Source organism: Nerophis lumbriciformis, linkage group LG07 (assembly GCF_033978685.3).
Source record: "Nerophis lumbriciformis linkage group LG07, RoL_Nlum_v2.1, whole genome shotgun sequence".
Taxonomy (NCBI): Eukaryota; Metazoa; Chordata; class Actinopteri; order Syngnathiformes; family Syngnathidae; genus Nerophis; species Nerophis lumbriciformis.
In genome coordinates, this window is record NC_084554.2 from 26,554,289 (window position 1) to 26,570,000 (window position 15,712).

Below are 15,712 nucleotides of genomic sequence, written 5' to 3' on the forward strand. Positions count from 1 at the left end.
TTGGTACACCTATCTTTGGGCGGTTTCCCCCATTCCTCTTTGCAGCACTTCTCAAGCTCAATCAGGGTGGATGGGAGCCATGCACAGCCATTTTCAGATCTCTCCAGACACGTTCAATCGGATTCAAGTCTGGGCTCTCGCTGGGCGAAACTCAAGGACATTTACAGAGTTGTCCTAAAGCCATTATTTTGATATCTTGGCTATGTGCTTTGGGTTGTTGTCCTGCTAAAAGATGAACCGTTGCCCCGTCTGAGTTCAAGAGCGCTCTAAAGCAGGCTTTCATCCAGGATGTCTCTTTACATTGCTGCATTTATCTTTCCTTCTTTCCTGACAAGTCTGCCAGCTCCTGCCGCTAAAAACATCCCCACAGCATGATGCTGCCACCACCATGCTTCACAGTCGGCATGGTATTGGCCTGGTGATGAGCGGTGCCTGGTTTCCTCCAAATATGATGCTTGGCATTCACACCAAAGAGTAAAAGTTTTGTCTCATCAGACCAGAAAATTTTGTTTCCTATGGTCGAGAGTCTTTCAGTTGCATTTTAACAAACCTTTTACTAAGAAATGGCTTCTGTCTGGCCACTCTACCGTACAGGCCTGATGGGTGGATTGCCGCAGAGATAGTAGTCTTTCTGGAAGGTTCTCCTCTCTCCACAGAGACAAAGTGACCATCTTGTTCTTGGTCACCTCCCTGACAAGGGCCCTTGTTCCCCGATCACTCAGTTTAGGAGGCCGGACAGCTCTGGGAACAGTTCTGGTGGTTCCAAACTTCTTCCATTTACAGATGATTAGTTAAAGTTAAAGTCCCAACGATCGTCACACACACACTGGGTGTGGTGAAATTTGTCCTCTGCATTTGACCCATCCCCATGTTCACCCCCTGGGAGGTGAGGGGAGCAGTGAGCAGCAGCATGTGCCGCGCTCATCCGGTTCTTGGTCACCTCCCTGACAAGGGCCCTTGTTCCCCGATCACTCAGTTTAGGAGGCCGGACAGCTCTGGGTGTGGTGAAATGTGTCGTCTGCATTTGACCCATCCCCATGTTTACCCCCTGTAAGGTGAGGGGAGCAGTGAGCAGCAGCGTGTGCCGTGCTCGGTAATCATTTGGTGGTTCTAGTCTTTGGTATGACTCGGCCGGGGTTTGAACTCACGACCTTCCAGTCTCAGGGCGGACACTCTAACCATTAGGACCTTCAAGACAGACTATTTTTTTGTACCCTTCCCCAGATGTGTGCCTCGAAACAATCCTGTCTCTGAGGTCTACAGACAATTCATTCGACTTCACGTTTGGCTTGTTATCTATCATGCACTGTCAATTGTGGGACTATATATACTGTGTATGTTCCCACACTTGACAGTGCACATCTATAAATGTAGAGATCTATCTATATACAGTATCAATATACTGTATATAGATACTCACACACACACACACACACACACACACACACATATATATATATATATATATATATATATATATATATATATATATATATATATATATATATATATCAGTGACGTGCGGTGAGGTTCATGGCTGGTGAGGCACTGACTTCATCACAGTCAGATTTACAAACATATGAACCCTAAAGAGTATCTTATTCACCATTTGATTGGCAGCAGTTAACGGGTTATGTTTAAAAGCTCATACCAGCATTCTTTCCTGCTTGGCACTCAGCATCAAGGGTTGGAATTGGGGGTTAAATCACCAAAAATGATCCCCGCCGCTGCTGCCCACTGCTCCCCTCACCTCCCAGGGGGTGAACAAGGGGATGGGTCAAATGCAGACGACAAATTTCATTACACCTAGTGTGTGTGTGACAATCATTGGTACTTTAACTTAACTTTAACTTTACACATACAAACTGTAGCACACAAAAAAGCACATTTAATAAAAAAAACGTTATTATGGTCTTACCTTTACTTATAAATTAAGTCCATGCGCCGCAACTAAAGCCCTCACTTAAACTTTCCACGTGCAAGATTGAATCTATTTAAAAAAGTGTAACCGAGGGTTTATAAATGTCGCCTATACTGTATGAAACTACAAAATAACAAACACGGAGGCTCCAGTTTACACGAGGACCACTTTATTTACCTTCTTTCAAAAACCTCCGCAACGTGTCATCATTTCCGGTCTTAGCGCCTTCAAAATAACAGCTCAAGGCATATATTGTATAACAGCGCATAACAGGAACTTAACATCACAAAGAGGAAAGCCCATGAAAATAGGTTACAAAAGTTATTTAATAAGAAGACAAAAAGTGCAAAAACAATAATGTTCGTGTTGGAGGAGTTGTGAATTAGATACACCTGCAGTCTGCAGGTGTACCTAATGTTGTGGCCCTGCAGTCATTCACAACTCCTCCAACACGAACATTATTGTTTTTGCACTTTTTGGCTTCTTATGAAATCTTTTTTTTTTAAGTGTGGGCTTTAGTTGATATAACAATTCTACAATGGGGGTGCAGGAGGCGGGATTACTGGCGCCTCAGCCAGTGCGTCTTTTGCAGCCGTTTTATGATCGCTCAGCACAAGAAATACGTTACACACATACAGTTGTTGACAAAATACACTGTACATTATATACCTCAGCTAACTAAACTATGGAAATGTATAATATAATTCATATAGCAATACAGTCTCACTGCACAGCAGGCCAGCAGTTAGCCGAGTCCGGAATCCATGTTGAGGCACTGAGTGACGTGCCTCAACTGGCTGCTGATCACCGCACCGTCTCTTCTCAGTATTTGAACGGCAAATGTGAAAATTCAGCGATTTTGAATAAAAATGATCTAAAACTGGTGAAGTTAAATGGAAAATAACTTTATAGTATAATCACTGGATACATATAACAATTTAATTAATTTTTTTTCTTTTACATTTTTTTTCTTTCCATGATGGCAGGTGAGGCCCCCCCTCACCTGCCTCTAGTGACTGCACGTCACTGATATATATATATATATATATATATATATATATATATATATATATATATATATATATATATATATATATATATATATATATATATATATATATATATATCAGGGTTTCTCGCAGCGCTTTGTTAAGGTGGCCGCCTTTTTTTTTTTTGTCCTGTCCAGCTTCTCAGGCAAATCATATACTTGATGTAGATGCCCATATCGGCTGTTCAGATTTACTTTACAAAAGAGAAGTGTTGGATACTTCTCTTGTTGCCTTATTTGTATTAGACTTTATTAAATGTATTTATATTATTACTTGGTGCTAAACTAAAGTCTTAACAAGCTGCTACGCTTCGTACTGCCTCTGCCTCTGTCAGTACGTCTCTGCAGCACCCAGCATTGTCCCACCCACACAACCATCTGATTGGTTACACGCAGTACGGTAACAGCCAATCAGCAGTGCGTATTCAGAGCGCATGTAACAGCCAATCAGCAGTGCGTATTCAGAGCGGTAACAGCCAATCAGCAGTGAGTATTCAGAGCGCATCGAGTCAGTGCTCATGGCACAGGGAGACAGAGAGGAGAGACGGTGCGGGTTAGCAGAAAGGTGTTTAGCAAGTGAGCATAATGCAGCGGACTCTCCCCAAATTATAATAAACACCTCCCAGTCAACTACTAGTAACATCACTATGAGCCCGTTGACGTTCTAGAAATAATAGCGGCCGCTCAGCTCGCTCGCAGTCCTTGAGGTGAAGGCTAATTAGCTTTTAGGGTAACGTTAGCTCATTTTGCGGTGTGTTTGTGTGCGTGCGTGCGTGTGTTACAGACAGCAAAGCCCTGTCTATCTAAGAGAAAGACAAGCATTATTGACCTACAGTTAACAACTAAGTTTTTTCACTTTGCCTTTTTCTGTGTTGAAGCAGCAAAAAAGGACATTATGTTAAATGAGGAGTTTCTGTCTCTGATAGTTGATATAATAATGTAACTGCATCATAAAGCCTACATGAACTCCATGGTGTTCAGGGATGAATAGTCTCTCCTATTGCTATTGTACTATTTTTTCAGCTATAGTTACATTAATCATTAGTAATGTAGCAGCCTAGTTTTGAATGGCAGAGTCCCTGCTATAACATTTTGATAAAAATATAACATTTACATAATAAAAATCAACTGCAGGCTTCCCAAATGCTGTAATAAATTAAGCAAGATGAGTTTAGCATATGTCAACATATGGCCCCACTTTTAACTCTTTTTTTCAAACGCTTATTGCAAACGCTTATTTACAGTAAGTCATTAATTTGACAGATAGTAAGTCAATATTTACGAAGTCAAAATAATGACATACTTAGTATCTCAGGTAAGTAGGACTGTTTTGTGTTTTGTTTTTACTTTACCGAAAAAATATTGAGATATATATCGTATAGTGCCATTCAGCATACGGAGCGGAAAACACAACCAAAAATTGTAGGCTTCTTCACGCGACAAAGCCGGCCTACTTCACCACAGTCTGTAGTCTATTGCCCCCCCAGGCTGTGGACTCCAATGCAGCTGAAGGAACATCTCAAGGGTGATCAGTTGAAACAGGATGCCAAGGGCTGTAAATATTTATATACATGAGATTTCTTAGTTTTTTAAATGTTTAATACATTTGCAAACATTTCTAAATATAAATGTATTTACATTGTCAATATGGGGTATTGTGTGTAGAATTGTGTGGACAAAAATGCATTTATTTAATTTTGGAATAAGACTGTAACATGCCAAAATGTGGAAAAAGTGAAGCCCTGTGAATACTTTCCAGATGCACTATATACTGCTATTCTACCTGTACACTGACTCTTCCGAAGTATATACAGGTTGAATTTCTATAGTAGAGAAATCAAGCAGTTGCTGAAATGAAAGGTGTGTACCATATTTTTCGGACTATAAGTCGCAGTTTTTTTTATAGTTTGGTTGGGCTCCAGTGCGATTTATATATGTTTTTTTTCCTTCTTTATTATGCATTTTCGGCAGGTGCAACTTATACTCCGGTGCGACTTATACTCCGAAAATTACGGTACTCTGTTTTGTAAGATACTGTTCATGTGTTGCACATGTTGGCCAGAATTTGAAATGATGCGGCACCTTTTGAATGCAACAAGCAGGCCTAATTACCATTGCAGCGCCATTGAAGCTGACCAGCGACCCATCAAACACCGATCCTGATAAGTCCTCTAATTTGCTGCTATATCAACACATATGATCTAGACCACTGAGCTGACGCACTATCAAATAGGTCTATTGTGGTTCATTAACAAACACGTAGTGCCCTTGGCTGCTTTTGGAAGCAGTAATTAGTCTTTTCACGGCGATTCTTGACTGAGTTTGTGTTGGCTCAATATAGATCATATTTAAACAGAGTTTGTATGTTACTTCATGAGTGCAATATTTCCTAAACTTGTTAGTATTTAGATTATGTTTACAGTGTATATACACATTATTTACCTTGTAAGACACATATTGCATCTCTGATTAATACATGTGTTTGGGCCCAATGGGTTTTGTTGTATTTGAGCATGAAAATACTTAGTTATTCACCCGACACTCCTAACTCTGGAATTAGGCCACTAATGCAGCAGTTCACGTTCCTGCGGGGATTTTGTTTGTTTCTCCAATCCTTTCATCCGGCAAATCTCCTTTCAAATGACACATAACATGTTATGTGTCCTCTAATATTTTAACAAGTGGTTCTCAATGAACCTGTTGAAATATGACACTTTTGTCAGGATTGTAGATCCCTGCTATTCGCTGGGGTTATGTTACATAACACCCTGCAAATAATAAAATATCACAACAATGGCCGCACCCTTAAAAATCCTTGAAATAATTTTTCTCACAGACTAGTTATCGCACATATTTTAAATTCAGTATACATATTAAAAAACAGTTACAGTCATACAGTATCGTACGTAGGCCTGGACTGATAACAAATTTTGCTGGACGATGTAGAAAAAATAAATTATTATATATCAAAATATTTCTACATAAATCATTGCCAGTTAATATTATTGTCAGCATTTTTGTGTACCAAATTAAGCGCAAATGTAATCATAATGTATAATATTGTTTTCAATGCAATTAACCAGATAAATAAAGAAGGTCAATAACTTGTAATTATCTGAAAAAAGTAAACCATAAAGAAAAAAATACTGTTTCTGTTGGCAAAAATTAAACTGCAGCATTTTCCCAGGTTGGAAAAATAGGGTGGGGTGGTTTGTTTTGTGGTATCTTTTTTTATTTGTTGTTGCCATCACTTTTCAACAAATTTGGCATGTTGTGGGCTCAGGTTGATCTTTTGAGTTGAAGCCAAACATATTCTTGGGACATTTGGCTTTGCAATCATGTTTTTGTCTCCTTATTTTAGTGCTTCTCACTAGTGAGTCGTGACTATATGCTCTGTCAATGTATTTTGTGTGTGTGTAGGCTAGTAGCCCATCCTCTGCCCACAGACACAAAGATTGTGGATGACTGACAAAACATAACGCGTTTAATTAATTTGAATATTAAATAAACACATTCAGGTGTTGTACATTCTTGTACCCTGATCGGATGCGACAGACAAAGAAAACAAATATGGCAATTTATCAATATCAGCAAAGTTATGGAGTTAATTTTCATTTATAATTCGATTAATTGATTTAGGCCTAATTTTACTTACAAAAACATGCAGTTACACAACATCACATATTGTTAAAGTGTCTTTTCCTGCTGGAAAATGTCAAGTCATTTGACTTGTAAGACTGCACTCTTTTTCTCCTGCAGATAGTGCCATTAAACCTTTTTAGTCAAGTTACCAATACAAAAACAAACTATTTACAATTTAGAGCAGATCATTTACAAACCCCGTTTCCATATGAGTTGGGAAATTGTGTTAGATGTAAATATAAACATAATACAATGATTTGCAAATCATTTTCAACCCATATTCAATTGAATATGCTACAGAGACAAGATATTTTATGTTCAAACTCATAAACTTTTTTTTTTTTTGCAAATGATAATTAGCTTAGAATTTCATGGCTGCAACACGTGCCAAAGTAGTTGGGAAAGGGCATCATTGTTCACCACTGTGCTACATGGCCTTTCCTTTTGACAACACTCAGTAAACGTTTGGGAACTAAGGAGACACATTTTTTAAGCTTCTCAGGTGGAATTATTTCCCATTCTTGCTTGATGTACAGCTTAAGTTGTTCAACAGTCCGGGGGTCTCCGTTGTGGTATTTTAGGCTTCATAATGTGCCACACATTTTCAATGGGAGACAGGTCTGGACTACAGGCAGGCAAGTCTAGTACCCGCACTCTTTTACTATGAAGCCACGTTGATGTAACACGTGGCTTGGCATTGTCTTGCTGAAATAAGCAGGGGCGTCCATGGTAACGTTGCTTGGATGGCAACCTTGTACCTTTCAGCATTAATGGCGCCTTCACAGATGTGTAAGTTACCCATGTCTTGGGCACTAATACACCCCCATACCTTCACAGATGCTGGCTTTTCAACTTTGCGCCTATAACAATGCGGATGGTTCTTTTCCTCTTTGGTCCGGAGGACACGACGTCCACAGTTTCCAAAAACAATTTGAAATGTGGACTCGTCAGACCACAGAACACTTTTCCACTGTGTATCAGTCCATCTTAGATGAGCTCAGGCCCAGCGAAGCCGACGGCGTTTCTGGGTGTTGTTGATAAAAGGTTTTCGCCTTGCATAGGAGAGTTTTAACTTGCACTTACAGATGTAGCGACCAACTGTAGTTACTGACAGTGGGTTTCTGAAGTGTTCCTGAGCCCATGTGGTGATATCCTTTACACACTGATGTCGCTTGTTGATGCAGTACAGCCTGAGGGATCGAAGGTCACGGGCTTAGCTGCTTACGTGCAGTGATTTCTCCAGATTCTCTGAACCCTTTGATGATATTACGGACCGTAGATGGTGAAATCCCTAAATTCCTTGCAACAGCTGGTTGAGAAAGGTTTTTCTTAAACTGTTCAACAATTTGCTCAAGCATTTGTTGACAAAGTGGTGACCCTCGCCCCATCCTTGTTTGTGAATGACTGAGCATTTCATGGAATCTACTTTTATACCCAATCATGGCACCCACCTGTTCCCAATTTGCCTGTTCACCTGTGGGATGTTCCAAATAAGTGTTTGATGAGCATTCCCCAACTTTATCAGTATTTATTGCCACCTTTCCCAACTTCTTTGTCACGTGTTGCTGGCATCAAATTCTACAGTTAATGATTATTTGCAAAAAAAAAAAAAAGTTTATCAGTTTGAACATCAAATATGTTGTCTTTGTAGCATATTCAACTGAATATGAGTTGAAAATGATTTGCAAATCATTGTATTCCGTTTATATTTACATCTAACACAATTTCCCAACTCATATGGAAACAGGGTTTGTAGATCATCCATTAATTTTCTAGATAATCTTATTTATTTCACCATATGAAATATAACGTACTTCACTAATTATTATTTATTTATTTATTTTTAATGTTATTGCTTATGGAGTATATTATGAATAAATTGAAAACAGGAAGTGAACAAAAGTTTGAGCAACTGCTATGTAAAGGAAAAGGGGTAGGATTAAATAAGCTCTGCTTCTTCCTACTCCTTTTCGAACATGTTGAATAGAGAAACTGGAAATTGGGATGTATCATGTTGTATGCATGCTCGAAATAAACAAACTCAACTCAACTCAAGAAAAAATATACTGTGTAGGTGTGTACAAACTTTTTCCATTGAGGGCCGCACTCTGAAAAATTAAAGGATGCGGGGGCCATTTACATATTTTTATCCGTCAAAACCATGTATTGATTTTTTTTTAAACAGCATGCATCTCAGCTTTGAGCTATTAGTGTCCAATTGTTCTTGTTCCATTACACCTGTTGCTCTTTTATTCCACTTTTTATACACAATTTTAAAATGTGCCGCATGACATTAGAAAAATAGCTTTAGTTGCAGACGTCCCCTCGGCCGCACTTTGTAGACCCTTGGTGTAGAGCACACGTAAGAATAAGACTAAACATTTTCAACAGAAAACACTCAACTTCTGAATGCATGTTCTAGCCCGTCATTTAAAGGAGGAATGTTAAGCTATTGCTTGAATATAAGGAAATCCTTACATTGTAACTTGTGACAAAGGGTGAGGTTAGCCCTCCTAAAAATAGTATGGAAATGTAGTAAAAGAGTGTTTGTGTCATGCCAAGGCCACTGTTGTCGGTGTTGATTCGGTCGCGGTGATGTTGGTTGAGGCCCTGGCTTTATGTCTTTCTATGTCACTATGCCTCTCTAGTTGACCTTCCTCTCAGCACTCGCAGACCTTACTCTAAATAAAATATGAAGAGCTGAGAAATTGCCAAGTGTGTGGGCCACAAACTGTTAGGCTAATGAGAACTGACTGAATAAGCATGCCGGGGTTAGATCTTGCCATGTATCATCATGTCCAAGACCGGCTTTAGTCCACTTCGCCTCCCTCCACATCCCTCTTTTTGAGCCATACCACTGTGGTTATGCCTGATGCTTGCAAAGTGTGCTGCTGGGCTGCAAGGTGTGTCAATCATTAATGGAAAGAGTCCCACTGTCTCAGGTTTCCTTCAGGAGAGGAGTGGGAGAGTATGGAGTAGCTGGAAGGAGCGAAGGAGTTAAACATAGCAGTGCACGCACATTGTACTATAACATGGCAATCAAATGTACTCTCTCTGTCCACAGTTGCTGCTGGAAGACAGGTGATTGTGACGTCTGAGTCCAATGTCATCATGACGACCTGTCAAAAGGTTCCCAGTCTACAATGGTGTTATTTAGAAAGCGCTCACATCCTGCGTAAGCTGCAGTAGGCCTTGTGTAGACATTACAGATTCCAGTTACCTGTAGCCACAATAAATTCAAAGGAATTTGCCTTTCTTTTGGGTCCAAGTCTTGGACCAATATGGATTACAAGCTCAGAGGGAACATCTAACCTTAAAAGAAATTGGACTCCAACAGTGGATCTTTGACCAAGTTTCCTGCCAATGACATGGAGAGGACTCCGTTGCAGTCATCACCTCGGATGCTTTTGGTCCGGACACATTTTTCTTACATCTGTTTTCCTGCCATGGTCTGAAAGATGGGACAGAGACATTGTGGTTGTTCTATATGTTGCCCCTTCCTGCAATCATTGATATATAGGTAATCTAATCCCCCAACATAGATTTGAATCAGAGTATATTTTTAGTCCCTAACAAAGACCTGTTTTGAAGTTTAGGAGACAAATGGATGCCTGGAATATGGATTAAACACAATTTCAGTTAAGTGAAGCACAAGTATTTAGTGTGTAGTGGCGTTATGGCAGCAGACCACGGCGAGTTGCTTGCGGAGATGTCCACTGTCGGCCGTCTGAGCGCCACCGAACGCCTCAAGCACGCTCAGAGACGGCGCGCGCAGCAGCTGAAGGCTTGGGGTCAGATGGAGAAGGATGCAGCTCGTGGATCTAAGGCCAAAGCGGACAAGAAGAAGGAGCGTAGCAGAAAAGTTAAATTTCCCAGCGCCATCACCCTTCTTGACGCAACAACACGCAATGACGTGGATGAGGGTCAGTCCCATATTCCTACGTAGATCTTCTAATATGACCAAATTTATAATAAATGCATCAACATATGATTTTTGTAGCAAAGTGCTTACATATGCATGGTGTCTTTGTTTTCTATAACCTATCAGGAGCAGTATTAAGGCTATCCTTTAAATTTGCTGTTACCTTGCACACAGACAAGCAACACTATTTATGGAAGCTGGATTTCTTGCCATGTATGATTTATGTGTAGGTTTGTTGGTCTTCTAGTAAGAGAGTTGCTCAACAGTGGCGTGAGTCCAGATCTGGTCAACGAGGATGGACTGACTGCCCTACATCAGGTAAACTGTCTTCAGCACCTTATGAGAATGGCGTTCAACCTCTCCAACGCATATTTGTGTGCTGCTCTTTGTATTTGTTTTGTCTAAGCCTTCACTTATCTTAATTACACAAACACACCGTCTCCTTCCCACAGTTTTTAGTTGAAAGGGGAACATTCTTTTCCTGAACACTCCAGTCAGATTCGGAAGACAAGGTCATGCAGTTTATTTTGTTTGATGAGCTTTTCTCTGAGAACCACACCCTAACATGGCCATTCCACTACTTTGTGTTATATGTCAGCAACTTGTCCAATTCAAAAACATTGATGCTTACATAAGCATCTGTTGGCCATTTCCCTTTTATGTACAGAAGCCTATCCTCACCATGTTCCGCATGTAAATCTCCATCTGTCCTGCCAGTGCTGCATCGATGACTATGTGGGCGTGGTGCAGTGCCTGCTGGACGCAGGTGCCTGCGTCAACGCCTGCGACAGCGAGCTGTGGACACCGCTGCATGCTGCTGCTACCTGTGGGCATACTGGGCTGGTGCAGCTCCTTATTCAGGCGTAAGTTGGTCCATAATGTGTGCATGTATGTATAGTACACAATGATACCTCAACCTACAAGCACAGTGTATGGCGCGACTAAGCTCGTAACTCAAAACACTCGTATCTATAAGCAGCCCCGCCTATTGAAGTAATTTAAAATCAATTTAATCCGTGCTTGGTCTTCCCAAAACAAAACATGTAAAATGCGTTTTATTAACAAAAACTTTTAGATGATAAATCCATCCATCCATCCTTTTTCTACCACTTGACCGATCGGGTTCGCGGGGGATGCTGGAACCTATCTCAGCTGCATTCGGGCGGAAGGTGAGGTACACCCTGGACATACTGTTTCAAAATCATTATAATAGCACGCACTACAACCTACAGTATTATGTAATAATATATTAATATTGTACAGTATTTACCTTAGGAGCAGAATAATGTGTTTTTAATTTGTTGATTCTCTCGTCCAGTGTTGCCAAGTCTGCAACCCCTTATTATAATCTACTTGTTTTTATAGAGCCACTGAGTGTTTCTCTTGTAGCATCTGGCAACCTAATCTCCAACGTCTTTGAGGGACAGACTGGAAAAGTCACTTATTGGTTGAAAACACAAAAATCGATGTGTTTCTGTCAACCAAAGCTATTATTCAACCATCCAGTTCGTTGAGTCAGGACTAAACACAACAAATTGAAACACTGCTTCTCAATACTTTTATGGATAAATGTTCGTCATTTGTGGCCGCATGCTGGTGGCTCACTGCCGCAGACTCATGCCACGGAACTGACTCACCAGGTAGACTGCATACAGGTAGGACATATTATTAATGGTTTGGTTCCCTGATTTTGTCGACCGCTTGTTATTCTTCACACAAACTTTCTTAGTTAGTTCTGATGGTCGGAGGGCAAGATGTTGATGTTTGAGTGATGCTCAAACGCACACGTCAACTGTCTAATAAAAATGTATTTGTAATTTTGTGTAAACAAACCAGGCACAACAAGAAGTAACAATTTATAATTTTTTTTTTTGCTCGAATAGCCCAAACCTGTTTATAAATAATACTGCAATCGGGAGCGAAAATATTCTTAACTTAAGGTTTGCTTGGAATTTAAAGCCTAGTAAAAAGCTGTGAGACAGCTTGTATCTCAAATTACTCGTAAGTTGAGGTACCACTGTACACTCGTATCATGTTTGCATTCGTACTGTGCCTTTTAGAGGGGCCAACCTGCTGGCTGTCAATGCGGATGGCAACATGCCCTATGACCTATGTGAGGACGAGGCCACTCTGGAGCTCCTGGAGATGGTCATGGCAGAACAGGGTCAGACAGATGAGTCAAACACTGCTTCACATGTCATTTAGTGTACCGGTCAGGATTAATGTGTGTTTGTGTGTGCAGGGATAACGCAGGTGCGCATAGATGAATGCAGAGGAGCTAAAGAGGCTGCCATGCTTGCTGACATCAGAGCTCTTGTTCAGAATGGAGCTGACTTAAACAGTCGGGATGATAATGGAGCAACACTGGTGAGCAGTTGTCTTTTTAACAGTGCTGTCTAATGATTACTTTTTAAATCATACTTTTGAATTTTGATTAGTTGTGATTAATAGCAGAAAATTACCTGCTTGCATCATTTATAGGGGCGGCATGGCGTAGTGGGTAGAGCAACCGTGCCAGAAACCTGAGGGTTGCAGGTTCGCTCCCCGCCTCTTACCATCCAAAAATCGCTGCCGTTGTGTCCTTGGGCGGGACACTTCACCCTTTGCCCCCGGTGCCACTCACACCGGTGAACTGAATGATGAATGATAGGTGGTGGTCGGAGGGGCCGTTGGCGCAAATTGCAGCCACACTTCTGTCAGTCTACCCCAGGGCAGCTGTGGCTATGAAAGTAGCTTACCACCACCAGGTGTGAATGAATGATGGGTTCCACATGTAAAGCGACTTTGGGTACTTAGAAAAGCGCTATATAAATCCCAGTTATTATTATTATTATTATTATTTAAAATACTTAAAAAAAGACCCCAATATTTGGACACAAATGCCTTTTTTTTATCAGAATGTCACACAGGAATTTAAAGAAACTATTTTACTTGAATGTATGTCTGAATGTCATTTATTTGCTCAAACCCTGCTCTTAAGCCAGTTTGATCAACATTAAGGGTTTATTTTGAAGCAAAATTTGCCAGCGAGTACACCAGTCTGAGTCTCCTCACTCATCTTTGTATACATTGACCTGTTCACTGACCTTATAACAACCAACGTCGATGTTCAGGTAACCATCTGCGGTTAAGATAAAGGAGCATTTTTTCTCAAAATAAATTGCGTTATTAATCTGCAATTATACATGATTAATGCGATAATTTTTTTGTGATTAATTACATGAGTTCACTCGTTATCTTTGACATCCCTACTTTCTAAATACATCTCCAACCCTACAAATGTGCATTGTGCTTCTAGCTCCATATAGCATCGGCTAATGGCTACCTGTCAGTGGCTGAGCTGCTGCTGGAGCACAGGGCTCAAGTGGAGGTGAAGGACGGTGATGGCTGGACGCCGTTACATGCTGCTTCCTGCTGGGGACAAGTCAGTACTGCAGTTACAGTATAACAACTTAACCAATAGCTCACAGCCACCACAAAAAAGAATGCTATATAGTGTTGGTTTGTACCACAGATCCAAATGGTTGAACTGCTGGTGGCCCATGAAGCCAGCTTGGACACCAAGTCTGTCCTGGAGGAGACTCCCCTTGGCAAGTTCTGTTTATGTCCTGCCGTAAGTCCTGCCTAGTATCTGACTGTACTGTTTTTAAAGATGTGTGCATGGATGAGGAAGTCAGAGCAAAACTGATGGACCTCAAGCACAAACATGACGCCATCATGAAAAGCCATGACCGACAGAAAGGCACCCTGCAAAGACGGGCTTCCAGTACTGGCAGCAGAGGGTAAGAAAAGACTTGATGGGACCACAAATGGGAGAACACATTCAGCAAATTGGTCCCGTATGTCCTCACAGGAAAGTGGTGCGTCGCGTCAGCGTGAACGAGCGCTCCAGCCTTTATCGACGGGAGCACCACAAAGAGGCCATGGTGTGGCAAGAGAGGGGTCGTCAGCACGAGCCACAAGACGACGATGAGGACCGGCAGACTGACAACGAGCTGCACCAGCATGTAAGTTTATATTGAAAAATACTATTTTTTAAAAAGTTTTCTCCATGTTTGGATTTGTTCATCTGAATAAATGTTCTCTATCATTCATCCTGAAAATAAGTCTACGTTTACACTGCAGGCCTAAGTGGCACAAATCGGATTTTTTCCAGCTGACTGTTTACACTGCAAGTAAGATGTGATCTTTATCAGACTCCTGTATAAACGCGCACAAGCCCCAATGTGGCCCCAAATGTGGTCTTGGCGTCACTTGCATGTGCAGTTTGATAAAGTGAAAACAAAGGAAGTTGACAGCATTCTGTAAATGAACAAGGAAGTCACTAGTACTACTAAAATTAATCGCCACACCTTAAAAAGAAACGTTTTTTACTTGAAAAATATTAAAGTAATACAATGCATGATTACGTCCGTGTGTATGTATGTGTATATGTATGTAATATATATATATATATATATATATATATATATACTGAACAAAAATGTAAACGCAACACTTTAGTTTTTGCTCCCATTTTGTCATGAGTGGAACTCAAAGATCTAAAACTTTTACTGTATACACATAAATACCTATTCCTCTCAAATATTGTTCACAAATCTGTCTAAATCTGTGTTAGTGAGCATTTCTTATTTTCCAAGATAATCCATCCCAACTCACAGGTGTGGCACATCAAGATGCTGATTAAACAGCATGATTATTGCACAGGTGTGCCTTAGGCTGTCCACAATAAAAAGCCACGCTGAAATGTGCAGTTTTGCTTTATTGGGAGTGTGGGGGTGGGTGTCAGAAATGCAGTCAGTATCTGGTGTGACCACAATTTGCCTAGCGCAGTGCAACACATCTCCTTCGCATAGAGTTGATCAGGTTGTTGATTTTGGCCTGTGGAATGTTGGTCCACTCCTCTTCAATGGCTGTGCGAAGTGGCTAGATAATGGCAGGAACTGCAACACACTGTCGTATACACCGATCCACAGCATTCCAAATGTGCTCAATGGGAGACATGTCCGGTGAGTATGCTGGCCATGTAAGAACTGGGATGTTTTCAGCTTCTAGGACTTGTGTACAGATCCTTGCAACATGGGGCTGTGCATTGTCATGCTGCAACATTAGGTGATGGTCTCAGGTGAATGGCACAACAATAAGCCTCAGGATCTGGTCCCGGTATTTCTGTGAATTC

The 15,712-nt window shown here is 40.8% G+C and overlaps 1 protein-coding gene across 2 annotated transcripts in view; it reads left to right on the plus strand.

The window, feature by feature from the left end:
• Nucleotides 1-15,712, plus strand: part of ppp1r16a (protein phosphatase 1, regulatory subunit 16A) — a 33,782-nt gene that overhangs the window by 7,162 nt on the left and 10,908 nt on the right. Inside the window, exons 2-11 of one of the 2 annotated variants that reach the window (XM_061965568.2) lie at nt 9,676-10,131; nt 10,208-10,534; nt 10,781-10,851; nt 11,251-11,396; nt 12,594-12,697; nt 12,776-12,900; nt 13,832-13,957; nt 14,048-14,123; nt 14,186-14,315; nt 14,387-14,540. In XM_061965568.2, the coding sequence (XP_061821552.2) occupies nt 10,288-10,534; nt 10,781-10,851; nt 11,251-11,396; nt 12,594-12,697; nt 12,776-12,900; nt 13,832-13,957; nt 14,048-14,123; nt 14,186-14,315; nt 14,387-14,540 (1,179 nt within the window). In that variant the 5' untranslated portion in view covers nt 9,676-10,131; nt 10,208-10,287. Of the gene's footprint in view, nt 1-9,675; nt 10,535-10,780; nt 10,852-11,250; nt 11,397-12,593; nt 12,698-12,775; nt 12,901-13,831; nt 13,958-14,047; nt 14,124-14,185; nt 14,316-14,386; nt 14,541-15,712 lie in introns of both variants that reach the window. The other variant, XM_061965566.2, reaches the window with a different exon arrangement.